The 16104-nt window shown below is 43.8% G+C and overlaps 3 protein-coding genes across 3 annotated transcripts; 1 reads left to right on the top strand and 2 right to left on the bottom strand.

Annotated features, from left to right (window-relative positions):
* Positions 1-255: 255 nt before the first annotated feature.
* Positions 256-2608, top strand: LOC131888545 (uncharacterized). The gene is made up of 4 exons (XM_059237424.1): positions 256-618; positions 1153-1401; positions 1470-2152; positions 2223-2608. Exons 1-4 carry the CDS (start codon positions 443-445, stop codon positions 2477-2479), a joined length of 1365 nt encoding a protein of 454 aa, XP_059093407.1. The 5' UTR covers positions 256-442; the 3' UTR covers positions 2480-2608.
* A 310-nt stretch (positions 2609-2918) lies between these two features.
* On the bottom strand, positions 2919-7412 carry LOC131888543 (uncharacterized). The gene is made up of 10 exons (XM_059237422.1): positions 7351-7412; positions 6793-6910; positions 5237-5341; positions 5011-5176; positions 4513-4923; positions 4211-4438; positions 3946-4044; positions 3652-3863; positions 3440-3587; positions 2919-3219 (listed from the first exon to the last, which is right to left on the bottom strand). The coding sequence occupies exons 1-10, from the start codon at positions 7355-7357 to the stop codon at positions 3007-3009; spliced, it is 1707 nt and encodes a 568-aa protein (XP_059093405.1). The 5' UTR covers positions 7358-7412; the 3' UTR covers positions 2919-3006.
* Positions 7413-11424: 4012 nt separating this feature from the next.
* Positions 11425-13322, bottom strand: LOC131887628 (uncharacterized). Its single transcript, XM_059236259.1, has 3 exons — positions 13058-13322; positions 12391-12540; positions 11425-12347 (listed from the first exon to the last, which is right to left on the bottom strand). The coding sequence occupies exons 1-3, from the start codon at positions 13320-13322 to the stop codon at positions 11425-11427; spliced, it is 1338 nt and encodes a 445-aa protein (XP_059092242.1).
* Positions 13323-16104: the final 2782 nt, after the last annotated feature.

Below are 16104 nucleotides of genomic sequence, written 5' to 3'. Positions count from 1 at the left end.
GGTAGTCCACACAGATGATAGTGAAGTGTGAACCGTTCGCTATGAGGGTCAATTTCTTATAATTATAATCCCTTTGTGTTGTTTTTAGCCAAATCTATCAAAATCTTATATAAATACCCGGGTCACAGAATGTCCGGAAAAGAAATCGATTTTATGGCATGTTACGAGTAGCTTATTTAACAGTCTACCGTACATCTTACCGTTTTGTTTGGGCTGTCTGACGTTGCAAATTAAGGTCCTTATAGGTTAGACATCTCCATCCGTTGAGTGGGAAAATAATTGATCTGACAATTGCTCCAATCACTCAACCCTTAATCTTGAGGCACAATTGTATAATTATCCGAGCACGAATTTGTTGTGTAAGTGCAATTATCGATAAGGCCTCAAATAGACCGACGGCAGAGACTGACACTATTGTCCTCATCACAAAAAGTAGAGAAGGATGTTTCTGGAGCAAGTCCAAATCCGAGGGGTTCCAATCCGTGCCATTATGTCCTCGGTCGGGGCTTTCCTGATCTGTCTCATGTTGGGCGCCTTCTACACATTCGGCAACATTATGCCCTACCTCGTGTCCTACATGAGGTCAGACATGGGCGTAAGTCAGAACATCACTTACAGGTTAGTGACAGATCACAATAACTTTCCCTATACAGCATTAACCTATCAAGCAGGTACATCGGGTAACAGATAGTTATTTATAGGCCAATGCATTTATGATTTTTTAATTGATAATCCTTTTGATGCGCTCGCCTCTGAGCACAGATTTCGTGACCCCGGCTTAATCCAAGCGGGATAGTCATTTTTTTATGCTATTCAGAGTTGATTTGAACTCGCTCAAAGGTCAAGCGGATTGTTGATGGGGAGCTTTTGAGGCTGAGTGACCTTGACACAAATATTGTCATAATGTTGTAATAAGAATGTCAACTTCCAGGGAAACCTGGTATATCTCACTTTAAGCACGAATTGAAATCAAGCAAATATGAAACTTAGTTTATAACAATCAACCTTAAATGCTAGCTGTACTCAAACCCTATTCAATGATTTATAGGGCTTTACGTGTCCTTTATTGTTACTTTTGTTAATTGAAAAGTGAACCAAATAAACGAGTATTTAGTTCCTGCCATCGTATTCCGAAAGCTATTTCATCTTTAGCGATTTTGCCACGGTTAATTTGGTGTTTGGAATCGGAAATGGCATCAGCTTATTCATTGCTCCAATGGTCCTGGTTCCACTCCTTGGCAACCGGTTGGTCCTTATCATCGGATGTGTTTTATTTTGCGGTGGAGCATTGGCCACACGATGGACCATGGAATATAGTTTGAACTGGGTCATCGTCACTTACGGACTGATCCAAGGATTAGGGAACATGGCCCTGATGCCTTGTTACACGGTCCCAATGAGGTACGTGCAACCAAGTACTTTCTCTTCACTTTCCGAGCTTTTATTGAGAGAGAGACAGGGTGTTCCAGTTGGTTTCCAGAGCACAAGGGCAAGATTATGGGCATCGTCATTGCTGGCTATGGCATCAGTTCTACGATCATGAACCAAGTACAATTGGCAATCACCAATCCGAATGACGTTGATGCCATTTCTCCTGATGGAACGGACGACGCCTATTTTGAGAATCCAGATGTTCTGGAACGAGTTCCAACTCTTCTGTACTCTTTGTCTGGCATCTATGCCACTTTCCAGCTGATTGGTATTATTCTCACGGCTGATCCACCGGATTTTGAGCCTCCCCGGGTATCGTTCAAATGGGCCTCGTTGAAGAGGGCTTTCAAGGGATTCGGCTCCTCTGTTTTGACTCGAAGGGAATTTTATCTATTGTTCATAACGCGCTTTTGCTTCACCATTGTAACGCAGACCATCCCTACGTACTACAAGGCCTTTGGCTTGACGTTCATTTCGTCGGACAGCTTCATTACCAACTACATTGGCACCTTTTCTGGAATCATGCAATGGATCTCTCGAATGGCTTATGGATTTGCTTTGGATTGGGTGCCCTACAAGATGGTTGTTTGTTTTCAATCAGGGGTCTTAGCCTTGTTCGTGGGGACATTTTACTTGACATGTGAAATGGGAAAGGTGGCCTATCTGATTTGGATGTACGTGATCTATTTGACTTTTCCTGCCATTTATGCCATCTTGCCAGGTAGGGCTACACAAGAAAACGGAACATTCCTTCCAAGTCAAGAATGTATCATTCGGTTTCTCTTTTTCAGCTAAGTGCACCGAAGTGTTTGGATCCAAGTATGGTGGACCAGTCATTGGAACAATTGCGTTGGGTGACATTATTCTGAATCTCACCATTAAATATGTCGGAGAAGCCATTCTTCAAGGGTCCAGAAAGGACTATCTTTACTTCTTTCTTTTCGTTATGATTGGTCCTGTGATAGGATGTGTGACTACACTGTTCTTTCGACAAACTGATGAAGACAAGGCCCGGTCGGCCAAATGCGCGCAATTGGTCTGCAAATAAGCTGTTGTTGCTCAAGAAGGCTCAAGAAAAAAATAGCCTCTTTGGAAGATCCTTTGCCCTCCAATCGTGGTCCATACTGAGCCTTTTAAGTAATGGAATAAGGTCTCTAATAAATATGCTATATCGTCACTGCCCATGGATGATCTCAAATCTCAGAGGGTTCTTATTTTTAAATGTACTTAACAAAGTATCTGTTTTGTATTGATGAGTAGGACATTTTTTCACGGTTATAAAGAGCGTACAAATAGAGAGTTAATAACTGTGTTGCCTTTACACTTGTGAAAAACATTTTTGATTTAGAAGATAATTTTTTTTCTCAATATTATGTCTTACATTGTCCTGTTTTTTCATTCAGTCAACAATATGACGATTTAAAAAGTACTAGAGAGTACAACATACGCTTACTCCTACGCAAATATACATATGATAAAAGGGCGTGTTAAAGGGTTTCCGTCATTGACCAGGTTTATATTTGTCCACCTATGTAATCAGAGGCTAAAAATCACAAGCTGATCCATTGCACTATGTCAATGAGCCAGCATTTGGGAAGACAAAATTGGTGCATGAATATCCGTGTCCTTGGGATTGCCTTGATGTCGGGCCCATTCCCGCATTTCACGTCGAACCAGTTTACCCATGGAATTACGAGGAATGTGATTGCTTAAAATGATTTGTCCTCGAATCTTCTTGTAATCGGTGACCTCGTTGTTCACAAAGCTCCGCAGGTCCTCTGCGCTTACCTATAAAAAGGCCAGCGGATTGACAATGAAACCATTGTGTAAATCCGGACTCAACATTTCAAGAGACCCAAGCTCTTCCAATGTCAAACCGGAAAAAATGATTAATATGGCACTTGCAATCTTCTCTTGCAATGAATTCCTTGATTCACTCTTTTGAAAATATGTTCTTCTGATGGACAATTTGTTGGTGCAGGACGCAGTAGACTCGTGAATCTCTTACCTTTTGGCCAGGTTTTAAAACTACCACGGCTGAAATAAGCTCCTGCACTTCATCGTTAGGCTTGCCAAATACCAAGCATTCTTGAACTGCCGGATGTCTTTGCATAATGTCCTCCAGTTCAGTGGGTGCCACGTGGTTATTCTTGTACCTAGAATTCCTCAAACGCAATAGTAAGGGGTACAAGCAATCATCAGCAGTATTTTCGAACCTACTTTATGATTTCTTTCAGACGGTCCACATAATGAATGTCTCCATCTGGGGTGTAATACACCAAGTCTCCGGAATGAGCATAACCTTCATGATCAAAAAATGCCGCATTTTCCTTAGCTCGGTTGTGGTAGCCTTTCATGACCACCGGAGTTTTGTAGCATAACTCTCCTTCTTCGTAAGGGCAACACCCTTCACCAGTTGCTATGTTTTCCACCTAAACAACATTTCAATACTTTCACTGCTGCCGATGAACAAGACTAACAAATGCAAGACAATAAGACAATGAATGTGCACACCTTCATGGATATTCCAGGAAAAATGGCGCCAAGGCTTGTGTTAGACATGCCAATTGTCAGAATACCACCCTCAGTTTGACCATAGATATTTAGAACTCCCTGAGAATGTAAGAGAGAAAATGTACGAATCCCAAAGAGCAAATGATTGCTTTCAATGGCACTATTTGACAATACAACCCTTGCTCAAAATCGAGCGGGCGAAATATTGCTTGTGATCTTTAATCTCTTCTTGGAAGGAGGTCATTTGTATCGTCATGTACATTACCTTGAGGTTTGGGCACATTTTGTGATAAAATGCTGCGCACGATCGAGGGACTGCAGCTCCAGCCGGGGCGATATACTCCAAAGAGGCCAAATCCTCCGGGTTTGCATTGGCCAAAAGTTCAGATTCAGCCAGTTGAACGTAATGATGGGTTCCAATTGTAATTGATTTAGGCTTTGCCGAAACAATGGTGTTCAAGAGATGTTCCAATTGGAAATCTGGTCCAAACATCTGTGCCAAATAATATCATGAAATAAATGATAGGGGGCGAGAGCAAGACTATAATAAAATAATAAGTTTCTTACGTGGTAGCAACTCAGGTGTCGCACAAATGACAGCATTGCAGCGAAGAAACCGCCCATGTGAAAGAAACACGTGGTGGTTACTACATTGGTCTTGGGGGTGAGGAAATTGACAGAGACTCCTGCCATACGCAAGGCAGAGAAATGGGTGTGACAGATGGCTTTGGGGTGTCCCGTGGTCCCTGAAGACCAAAAGACAATGGGAACGTCGCTATTGGTGTCCACATCTACAGGATCAGGACATTCAATCGAGTCGATGTTCTTCAGGGTGGCCGAGAGGTCTTCAAACATATCGTTAGGGCCCAAACAGAATGCCTGGATATCTTGAGGTCGGTCAACCATGTTCAAGGCTTCAACGGCTAAATCTTTTGTATCAGGTGTGCAGATCAGAAATCTGGTGGATAGAGAGTTGAGCTGGAATCAGAACAGTAGGATGATTAGCCATGCATGATGTTGAATTGTGCACCATTTACTAAACTTCGACTACATAACACATCTTACTTGTTGCGACAATGACCTTGGCTCCAAATTGACATCACCTGAGCTGATGCAACCACCCAAAATCCAAGCGCCAAAGCAAATGGGGAAAGTCATATTGTGATTCCCTAAGATCAAATGCACCACTTGTCCAATCTTGAATCCACGTTGCTCCAAGAAGGCACCGAATCTGGATGAGTTCAAATTTAAGTCTTTCACGCCGGGAGATATTACACTTGTAGCATCTTACCGTTTGCCGTAGTTCAAAGCATCAATGCCGCTCAACTTCTCTCCGGTTAAAACGTTATGAAGGACCACCCAATCCTTGTCCTCTTGAATATTCATCTCCAAAGCCCTTCAAGAATGGGAAGTACGTGGATCAATATTAAGTTGCCTGACGACAACTTTGAAGTATTGTGCATTTTGATAATCTCTAGCGTCGCGGGCATTAATGCAGATAAAATGTACTTTCTTCCAGATGAGAACAATCAAATTCATAAAGACTGCGTACTATTATCAGCGTTTTGGGATGCTTGTCAAAGTATGAAAATATTCATTTTGGATGAAATACCCATAAGTAGACAAGAAGAAATCGAATTTTTTCGCCAGTAACCTAATCATGATTTCCTTCAAAAGAACTCAGAGAAGGAAGGGTGATGATTTATGCTATTCTTATCGAATAGCTTTTAGAGAACAAAAAATAGAAAATTCCTTACCCTAATCAGTATTTTATTTCCTAGAAGATCGATCTTTTTATCGAGGCTCAAAAGCTTCTGCAATTAATACTAATGTTTTGCTCGTGATGGGTATCACAAAGGCAAGCTAAGTATATGTTGATAACAGAAGTGGTTCATGAGTCTATACAAAATGAAGAAAAATAGTGTCAGCCAAAAGAAACTTGTGAGAAGGTAGAACAGACAGATCAGGAATTTCTCTTTACTTTTGATACTACAAATATTGCTTTGATGAGCATGGCCTCATTGTTTTTTGAGGATTTTTTCTCGCAATAAGTCAAGTTTTTATTCAATTTCTGAATTTCTTTATTAGAGAAAGAAAGACTTTGATAGTTTGATTTTCCAGACCTCTGAGATTGAAAAACGCACCTTCTTAATCAATAGTATTTTCCAAGTGCAAAGGCAATATAACTATCACTTGCCCATTTGAACGTTCTTTAATGACGTGCAAAATTTTCATACTCCTCAATACAATACAAATACCTTGTTAAGTACACTTGAAAACAAGAACCCTTGAGACAGTAAAAGGGTTGTTCAATAAGATTTGTCCTCGATTTTGTCCTCGGCTTTGTCTTTCACAGAAATGTTAAATTCATGAGCTGCATGACTAAGACACAATAGAATCAATTTGGTCTTGACAAAATCGATGGCAAATCTATTCGTTAGAAACCAGTTGAAAAGTATTTTAGCCACAAACCACATTCAAACTTTTATGTAGGTGAATCCGAACTGACGAATTGGAGCGCCATGTCTCAGGCTGCGATGAAAATAAAAACTTGCTTAGGGAAGGCCTTTTATGTATGTTAGAAGAAAGAACGATGGTCCTAAAGCGCTGCCTTGAGACAACCGACATGTGGCACGAGCCGGGTCTGACAAGTTACTCGCAAATTCACGCTCTTTTTAGATCGTCGGATCCAACAATAGCCCAATCGAAAAACTGAGATACTTTGGGATATTAGTCTAATGTTTCAAAGCGCGATTTAAAATTAATCGAACACAGTCACTTTGAACAGCAAACAAAGCTCGATTATATTTGTCCAAGTGAGACTTTTTTGGGTCACAATCGGCTTACCTTTCAATTTCTTGATACATTGATCCTTGAACAGGATCGTAGTTGACGGACATGGTCAGTCCTGAGGTGAGGACTCGATCCTTGATTCGGTTTTTCCCATTTACGTCGCGATTTGGGTCTGGAAATGAAATAAAGTTGAAATGAATTCAATAAAGTACAGATTTCCATTAGCCATATTAAGACGCAAAAGGGGGTGAAAATATTACGGCATTGTATTTTTCACACTATTTTATCATACGAACTCTTTTATTCTTTTAATCTCGTTGTTAAATATCTGTATACGATGTTTATACAAATAGTTTTAGACATTTTTACACTGACATGACCAAGAGTCGCAAATAAAGGTTTACGTCCATATTCCCCATCCATAAGAATCACATAACTAATTCTACTCAAGAACACCTCTGTCAGGCGTTATTATTCTCAACCGAAGTCGGCGACCATTTTAGGGCGAGAACATATCACCCTCGAATCAAGAGCCTGAACTACAACAGATCCCCAATCGTAGGGCTTTACCTCATACAACTTGGTTATGGTAGAAATTGAAAACTAACGTACCTGTCATCTTGGTTAGATAGTAATGAACTGATTGAAATATCGCCTTAATTCCTGCTTTAAAACCAATTGAGAAATCTGATAAGCCAATTTCTTTATGAGGAACCCGCGGAGAATTCTAGAACGAGGGCGCGTGGAATGTTAATTCATTCGAAAGAGTTTGCCAGGATAGCTATGATTGAAGATGCGGCGATGAACACGTTCAATTGTTGTGACTATAAACATTCGAACATACGGGGTGAGTAAAGGGAGTATATCAACAAGAGGCATTTGCATTAACTACGTACTACGTGAGATGTAAAAAGAAATAACAATTTTGGATTCTTTTCTGCTAGCTCTGAAAAAAGTGTTCTTACTACACCGTAAATACCTGTCCAAAACACGACCTTCTCCCCTTTAAGCAGCAAGTTAATGGGTCCATAAAATGGCAACACCCAAAGAGGTCAGCTCTACAAAGCCTTTAACTCACTAAAGCACGTAAATCGCATATGTTTACAGAAATGTGTGAGCATGATCTTTGTACTTTTAAATGACATCATATTGGTATCTCCATAATACAAGGCAAGCAATTTCAAATCTGCCACACCCATATTGTACCATATGAAACTGCCATTTGTTAATCCAGTTGATTTTGGGAACATAGCCAAGTGCCTGGCGGAACCGAGGGTTTAATCCTTGTATGATATTCAATCCATTTATGTAACCAATGCAATCTATGAGAAAAATCTCTAAACAACCATAGAAACAACTCATTTCCAATAAAATTACATGCTTTTCCTTTTCGAAATGTCGACAGCTTCAGTGTCCGATTAAGCATTCGGGAGACACATATATCGTCAGTACAGAGCGCGCTTATTTCCCTCCAGAAATGTAGACTAGCTTAGATCATCCATAAGGGTCAGGTACGTACTTGTACGTGGTGTTAGCCTTTCTCTCTCTGAAAGGAAAAAAACAATTCCTCTTAAGCAATCATATTTTGCAAGTGCAAAGGCTATATAAGTATTAGTTGTTCATTGATTCATCTCGAAATTTTATATGAATGGGTCTTTTAAAAAATATGAAAGATTCTGAAGAAGTTATTTATTTATTTATCATTTTTTATTTTTTCGCGGACCTCCTGACCGCCACCGGGTTTGGAATCCCACCAGTTCAAGACGAGAAAACTAATCATTTTACTGAACTTTTATTTATATGTATTATCGATATATATTCGACTAACGAATTAGAGTTGGCTGATCTAGCTAACCCTTGAATATAAGGTTGATCGGGAATTTAAGTCAAAAACTTGTCCAAGTCTGACTTAAATCCTGCTACTGGATCAACACCGACATACGCCCTACGAATATTTGAGGGCAGCAAATTGAACAATGAAGGAGCCTGAAAAAGAAGCGAAATTGCCTTCATTGTTCGAACTAGCCTGGAGTCTCGAGGACTTGAAGGTGCTCTCAAAACACACATAAAGCCTCTACGGTCCCTAGAATTGACCCTAAATCCTGGGTTGGGACAATGCTCATGGATACTTTTGAAGACGTACAGTATCAGGTACCTTTCGTACTTTCTTTGAACACTGTACAGTCCCAACCTTTTTAGCCTCTCCCAATATGAGAGCTCTCTCAATCCTGTGATGTTCCTAGTGAAACATCTTTTGACTTGCTGGACCTTTGCAAACCTGCTGAACTCATTGGAGCCCAAATGGGTGAAGCATATTCAATATGCGGATGGATAATCGACTTGTACAGAATTAGCATCATGATGCTGTCTCTGGACTTAAATGTGCGCTGTATCCAACCACACATTTGGAAAGCTTTACCCACCTTCAACTGGATATGCTTATCGAACTTTCCAATATTTTGGAGGACTACACCTGAATCTTTCATCGATGAGACCTGCTCAATATCTTTACCTCCATTATCTACGAGTGGAGTATTTAAAGGAGTTGACCCAAATGTCATTGAGCGGATTTCATTCCGTTCAGGGCCATTAATATTATTATTATTATTATTCCAACAGTCATAAATAATTTATGAAAAGACAAAAGGGCAGAATCAAATTCTTGGCTTGTTCACTACTTCGTCTTATCGTCGCCACAATCCAGGTGTCGCTAGCATCAAGGTAACCCAACTTTCCTTTCAAAATCTTTAGATAGAAGTCGAGCAATAGGTTTTTACGCCACACGGATTCTTAAGAACAGGTCAGACCAAGGTGACAGTAGTCACACAATGAACGGAAAAGAAATTGCGTTCAAGGCCAGGCAAGAGTAATCTATTTAGCAATTTACTATGCCTCTTCCCGTTTTCTTTGGGCTTTGTGACGTTGCAAATAAATGCCTTTATGGCAACCCAGGGATTATTTGGTTGTCGGATGTCGCATGAGAGCACAGTACCTAGAAACCCAGAATGACCCAATGAAAACCCCAGACTCGGCATTGTTTGAGAAACAAATTTAGTTCGAAGTACAAGAAACTAGACTAACTAGACAAACAATTAAAAGCCCCTGGAAATCAACAGACTACAACGGGCGCTATTGATGAAGAAACGTAAATTGTCCTTGCAGAGGCGAGTTTTTTAAACGCTTGTACCTCTGAGTTAAGGAGTGGACGTTAACCGGTATTGAAATGCACTCGTCTAAGTGTTCAGTAGATGCTCATTCTTTAAAAAACTGGCCTCTGGTGTATTAAAAAAACCGCCTAACTGCAGCAAGAGATCAAAACAAGAGAAACAATAGTATACTGTTAGAATTACTCACAATTCCAAAGTCAATGTTCTCTTGAAGCACTTTTCTAGGATTTGATAGGCACATGAAGAATAAAATCCCAGATTGCGTTGGGCCATTCATAGAGGTTTTAAATGACCAAAAAATATTTAATGTGCATCACATCTAGTGTGCATTATAAATTGTCTGATACAGAGCAAAGCTCGCACGACTTCTGCTTTGGCTATTTTTTGAAATCATCAAGGGAAAGAAATGAATTTTTTTAAATATGTACGAAATTGCCATTGCTATTCATATTCGCCATTTATTGTCTAATCTATTTGTTTCCTTTCTTTCTGACCACGCCTTAAGGCTAATGCCACACCTAGTGCGTATTTCTTTGATTGAGTCATACGTACTATATTATCATTATCTCATTGAAATATCGGTGTTCAAGGGCTCATGTTCCCATCGTAATATTGCAATTTTATAACCTCACGTTGCACAATTCGAGACAAGCAAAAACTTGAATCAATATTCCTCATCAAAGATCAGCTTAATCTGCTCCCAAGAATTCCGGGCATGCGTTTCAATACACCTCTTTTTCAAAACAAATATTTGACTTAGGTAGAGTAACAATTTGCCAAACAAGAAGTCATCAAATAACTCACGGGAAATTTGAAGGAGGTTTGAATAATGCTTCGTTGAAAATCCATCGTTATGGGGTAGATGGGATGTTTCGAAATATATTGAAGAGAGCAGATGAGAATGCAGATGGCATTGGAACAAGGAGTTTTCCGACCCGCGATGGTTGCTTATTGGTCAAAACAGTTGTTGCTCCATTTTAGAAGGAATTGGAGTTGGTCAGAGGGGGAGCCAAGTTTCCAAAATGAATATCATGGACGAATAGAAGCTTCTTTTCCACAAGGAAAATCATTGTATCACTGGAGCCAAGTTTCCAAACGGTATATCATGGTCCGATAGAACCATTTTCCACTAGGAAAATCATTAGTGGGGAGGAGGAACTTTTTCAAATGGAACATTATAAAAGGGTAGGAGCATCTTTTCCACAAGAAACGTTATTATCAAACTGTGCCCAATCTTCCAAACAGAACATTATGGTCCGGTAGAAGCTTCTTTTCCACAAGGAAATTATTGTTGGGCAGGGCTATTTTTTTCGAATGGAACATCATTGTCGGGTAGGAGCATCTTTTCCTCAAGGAACGTCATTATCAAACTGAGCCCAATCTTCCAAACAGATCATTATTTGTGAGAAAATGTACGCATCAAAATTAGGTGGCAAAATTAACCTTCTTGTTTCGAAGTTGTTCAGACCAACGGGGCAAGGGGTGGGAGCCGGTGTATTTTGACCACAACCCCAGATCCCTAGCTCCAAGACATCTCGGTAACATCCTGGATGTGCACACTTTGACTGATAACCAGAGGTTTGAGGGCGCGTCCACGAGTGGTACCAACCATGGAGATGGAGTGGGGAGACTTGGAGCAGGCGAGCTCAAAGTCCTGACGCTCAAAGATTTTCCCTTGGTGTGCAAAGGGGAGGAGTGAGCGGACCTGCTGGGCATGGAATGCCTTAGCTGGGGAGAATTCGTCTACCCAGGGTGTACACCTCCTCTCCAGAAGCGCTGATCGGAACTTGGGGTTACCTACCCCGCCCATTTTGGACAGAAGGCGTTTCACGCTCTTGACACTTGCCTCCTCCAGGCCATTACTGGCAGGATGGTATGGGGAGGATGTGTCATGGCGGATGCCAGCCTGGAGACAAAGTGAGGAAAATTGGCCACAGAACTGGGGTCCATTGTCCGTTTTGATAGATGTGTGGAAGCCAACCACACAGAACCACGAGTGAAGGGAATTCCAGACTGCCTCCGTGGATGTGAAGGAGAGCCAGTGGACAAGGGGGAACGTGGAGTATTGGTCTACCATGACCACAAAAACATGACCCCTTTGATCAAAAAGGTCAATGGCGACGGAGTTCATGGGGTTGTTGGCCGACTTGGTGATAATCAACTCTACCTCCTGGGAGGGTAGAACTAACACGCAGCTTGGGCATATTGCAATCTTGTTGCAGATGTCATTGCGTAAAGTGGACCAAACATAAAGCTGGGTGGCCAACTCACACGTTTTGTTGATGCACAAATGTGAGGCGTAGAGTAAGTCCACAATGGTGGGGCGTGCAAGGCGGGGCACAAAGAGGCGTTCCCCAAAGAGCAAGACGCCGCCCTCCACTCTCAACTCGTCAAAGAACCCGCCATTCACAGAAAGCTCTTGTGGCAAAAGGGGACCCCATTCTGGTGAGTGAAATGAGAGTTTTGTTCTCCTCATCCACGTTGCCTGCAATGATGCGGAGGGCTGGGTCATCCAAGGAGACAGCGGTACAGAGAGCCTGCTCGGCGTCCATGGTAGTGGTAGGGCCGAAGACTGGATATTGGCTCAAGGCGTCTGGGATCAGGCGGCGTTTCCCAGGCGTCCAGGGAACAGAACCTGTATTGTGACAGGTTCTCCCAGAACCGTTGCAGCCATGGGTTGTTAATAGCGGCGAGGGGCTTCCTAAACACGCTAAGCAAGGAACCGTGATCAGTGGTGACCGTGAACCCAGGGTGGCCCTTGAGGAAAAAATTGCACTTCTCCACGGCCCACCATACAACAGTCAACTCAAGTTCCATGACAGCGTAATTCTTTTGGGCCGGGCATAGGGAGCAGCTTCCACACTGAATCAAGCAAGGACGCCCGTTGGACTCCCGCTGCAAGAGGGCGTACCCAAGGCCACAGAGGTTGCTGGCATCAGTCATGAGCTCTGTGGGAAGAGAGGGATTGAATGGCTTAACCACGTGGTCCGAAATTAGGACATTTTTGATCCGCTGGAACTAAGCCTAGTGCTCATTCAGCCACAGCCACGCTGACTTTGATTTCAAGAGTTGCCGCACATTAGTGGTCATATGGTCGAAGTTGGGTAGAAAACTGGACAACTGGTTGGCGAGTCCAAAAAAGGACTGGAAACCCGTCAGGTTGGCAGGCAAGGGGAATGACGCAATGGCAGCCACCTTGACGGGGTCGGGCGTCATGCCGGCGGCTGAGATCATGAACCCTGCAAAGGGCACCTTCTCTTCTATTTCCAACTTATCTGGACTAAGTGTGATGCCCTCTGTGAAGCAGATATCAGACACAATCTGCAAATGCGTGAGAAGCTCCTTGTGAGATGTGGCTTGGAGAAGCATGTCATTGGCGATCTTGCTCATCCATCCCTTTTGGATGCAGAGTGCCATGGCGGCGTCCGTGGCGCCACCAGGGGGCGGAATTTGCCATCGAGAGGAGGAACGTGCACAGTTTGGACACCTCCTCTGACAACGGCACCTGGTAGTATCCGTGGACTGCGTCAAGTTTAGCAAAGATAGTCGGGGCAGGGTAAATTTTGCGCATGAGATCCGGAACGGAGCTGAAAGGTCAGGTGGTGGCGTCATTGAGGCGTTGATAGTCGATGACTAGCCAAACCTTTCCATTGGGTTTAGGCACGAAATGTGCCAGAGAGACCCATTAGGTGGGTTCAGTTTCCCAGACCATTACCTTTGAGCCCGTAAGCTCAGAGATAAGTTTTGAAGCTACTCCTCTGTGCTGTAGGGGGACTTGTCTTGCCGTAGTTATGTGTAGAAGAGGAATAATTGGAGAGGTAGATGGTGAACAGTTAAAAGCCTTTTTTTATACTTTCACTGAATTTTTAAAGGGCCTCCCCTCTCTAAAGCTTACCAGCAGCGTCACCCAAAGTGTTGCCAAGAACGCCACAAGACGACTCTCTCCGGATCATGGCGACCAGCTCTGTACCTGCCCTCAGCCTCTTGTTGGCGGATAGGACAGCTGTCTCAGTCTGGGCCGAGAGCTTGTTGAGCCTGCCCACAGAGACCTTGAGCTCAGAAGTGTCCTCAACCTTGTTTTCTAGGTGCTTGATGGTGGCCACAATCTCCTCATAGAAGGTGGCCATCCAGACGTTAGGCTCCTTGGCAGGCTCGTCAATGACGTTGGCGTTGATGGGCGCAACAGTGGCGGGCTTGGCAAACTCTCTGGTGCAATTGGGGTCATAGGTAAACCCGATGGGCTTGATGACGGTAAGGAAATCCCTGTGCAGGATGCCCTCTGCCTTCAAATCACCACAGCCAATCAGAGCGGGTCCCGGAATGTCCAATATGACTGCTTCAATGGCCGTGGGGAGCCGTTACAACCAAGAGCAGCTTGCCCAGGTTGGAAATGATGGAGCCGTGCGCCGCAATGAGGGGGTTGTAGGAGGGCTGTATGGTGACGTTGGCAGGCACGTCCCTCTTGGGGAGAACGGAACGCGCCACGCCTGAGTCCACCAATGCCATGATCTTGAACTCATGTCCTCTGGCTGAGCATGAGAGCGGAATTTTCTTAGTGGCTTCATGGACCCAATTGTGTCAACAATAGACATCCTAGAGACAGAGGGGCTCCTGCCATTTTCATGGGCGTCGTACTGGCGCCCAGAAGATGACGTTTGGCGGGACGCCCACGTGACTGGTCCTTGCTGCCCTCACAAGACGAGTCTCGGCTCGGGAAACGAGATTGTTGGCGTGACGGCGCCGAGCGGCACACGGCCTTCATATGACCCACTTTATCACAATTGAAGCAGAGCTTCTCCCAGAATGGACAGGAAGGGCTTTGGGATGGGCTCTGAGAGCCTCACCCACGGCAGGCAGCCTCCACGGCGGCGATGACGTCTGCTGCTGACTCCTCGCTGACGGTCATGTTGACGGGTGCAACAGGGGTAAGGGTGGCCCCTGTGAGAATTGTCTGAAATGCGGTTGCCGCCGCGGCGTCAAGTCTCTTGAGTGTGGTCTTCTGTACTTCTCTCAATTTCCTGAACAGGTCAGTTTCGCTCTGGCAGCCAAGTAGGAGGAGAGAGATCCTCCCTGGACATGCTCCTGATCTCGGCCTCCTTGGACTGGTGGGAGAAATCTGCAAGGTACTCCGTGAAGGGCCTCCCATTTTTTCTGGTTTTTGAGCATTTCCCACCGTCAGTTAAAAAGAGGATACAGGATTAAGAAGTGATCCTCGAGGCGGGTGATGGTGTCTGCCACTGTGGAAAGGCCGTCAACGACTTCCCCCAGCTCAGAGGAGATGCAGTTCTTCAGGACAAAGACTTGGTTGCGTTCCTGGTGGCGTCAAAGTTGGAGAGACGCCTGTACTCCGTGAACTTCGTGATCCAGGAGCGCAACTCCATGGGGACGAAGACTCAGAGAGGACAAAGGGCTTGAGGTGGCTTGCAAGCTTGAATTGGGGACCTCGTGGTGTGGAGCTGTCGGTGGTCGCGGCGGCGGGTGGCCCGGAGGCGTCTCTGTCATGAAGGCCATGGGGGGCCTGCCAATGATCTTGTCAACATCGGCGAACTGGGTGTCCCAGAGGGTGGTCAACTCGCTGCTTTTGTTGACATCCTAATTCGAGGGGACCTCGTCGTCGGCTGGGTCCTCCCCAATGGCCGCAGACCACTTGCCCTTGAACTCCTCCCTGGCCACTTCCATGGCCTCTAGGCGCCTCGGTAGGCGGTCCTAGATGACCGCCTGTGCCATGTATATTTTCAATGGAAGTAATGGGAAAAAATGAGACACGGGCACACTTCTTGATGCTTATGATGATGTCTATTATACTCCAAAAAAAACATGTTTACTGTTTTTCCATACAAAAGACATACCACTAGAGACGATGACGGAAGATCATAGATAAAACTTAGATGGTACGAAAGGGATCTGATATTGTACGTTTTCAAAAGCATTCATGAGCTTTGTCCCAACCCAGGATTTAGGGTCAATTATAGTGACCGTAGAGGTTTAACGTGCGTTTTGAGAGCACCTTCAAGCCCTCGAGAATCCAGGCTAGTTAAAACAAGAAAGTTCAACTCTCTTCTTTCTCGGGCTCCTTCAATTTGCTGCCCTCAAATATTCGTAGCGCGTATGTTGGCGTTGATAAAAATAAATGTTCAGTAAAATAAATAGATATCTCGTCTTGAACTACTGGGATTCCAATCCCACCAGCGGTAAGGGA

Source organism: Tigriopus californicus, chromosome 10 (assembly GCF_007210705.1).
Source record: "Tigriopus californicus strain San Diego chromosome 10, Tcal_SD_v2.1, whole genome shotgun sequence".
In the NCBI taxonomy this organism is placed as follows: domain Eukaryota; kingdom Metazoa; phylum Arthropoda; class Copepoda; order Harpacticoida; family Harpacticidae; genus Tigriopus; species Tigriopus californicus.
Note: the sequence above shows the minus strand (reverse complement) of the source record. Positions and strands in the feature narration are given on the sequence as shown.

Bases quoted from the DNA above. Each gene is read 5' to 3' on its own strand.
- LOC131887628 (XM_059236259.1), bottom strand. From the start codon at position 13,322: ATGGCACTCTGCATCCAAAAGGGATGGATGAGCAAGATCGCCAATGAC. The intron at 12,541-13,057 runs GTTTCCAGTCCT...GTCACAATACAG, and splicing joins CTTGCCTGCCAACCTGACGG to GTTCTGTTCCCTGGACGCCT. The intron at 12,348-12,390 runs GCAACGTGGATG...TTCACTCACCAG, and splicing joins AGCCCTCCGCATCATTGCAG to AATGGGGTCCCCTTTTGCCA.
- LOC131888543 (XM_059237422.1), bottom strand. The intron at 5,177-5,236 runs GTAAGATGCTAC...GAACTCATCCAG, and splicing joins GCTTTGAACTACGGCAAACG to ATTCGGTGCCTTCTTGGAGC. The intron at 3,864-3,945 runs GTGTGCACATTC...AATGTTGTTTAG, and splicing joins TTCCTGGAATATCCATGAAG to GTGGAAAACATAGCAACTGG.
- LOC131888545 (XM_059237424.1), top strand. From the start codon at position 443: ATGTTTCTGGAGCAAGTCCAAATCCGAGGGGTTCCAATCCGTGCCATT. The intron at 619-1,152 runs GTTAGTGACAGA...TTTCATCTTTAG, and splicing joins AGTCAGAACATCACTTACAG to CGATTTTGCCACGGTTAATT. The intron at 2,153-2,222 runs GTAGGGCTACAC...TCTCTTTTTCAG, and splicing joins CATTTATGCCATCTTGCCAG to CTAAGTGCACCGAAGTGTTT.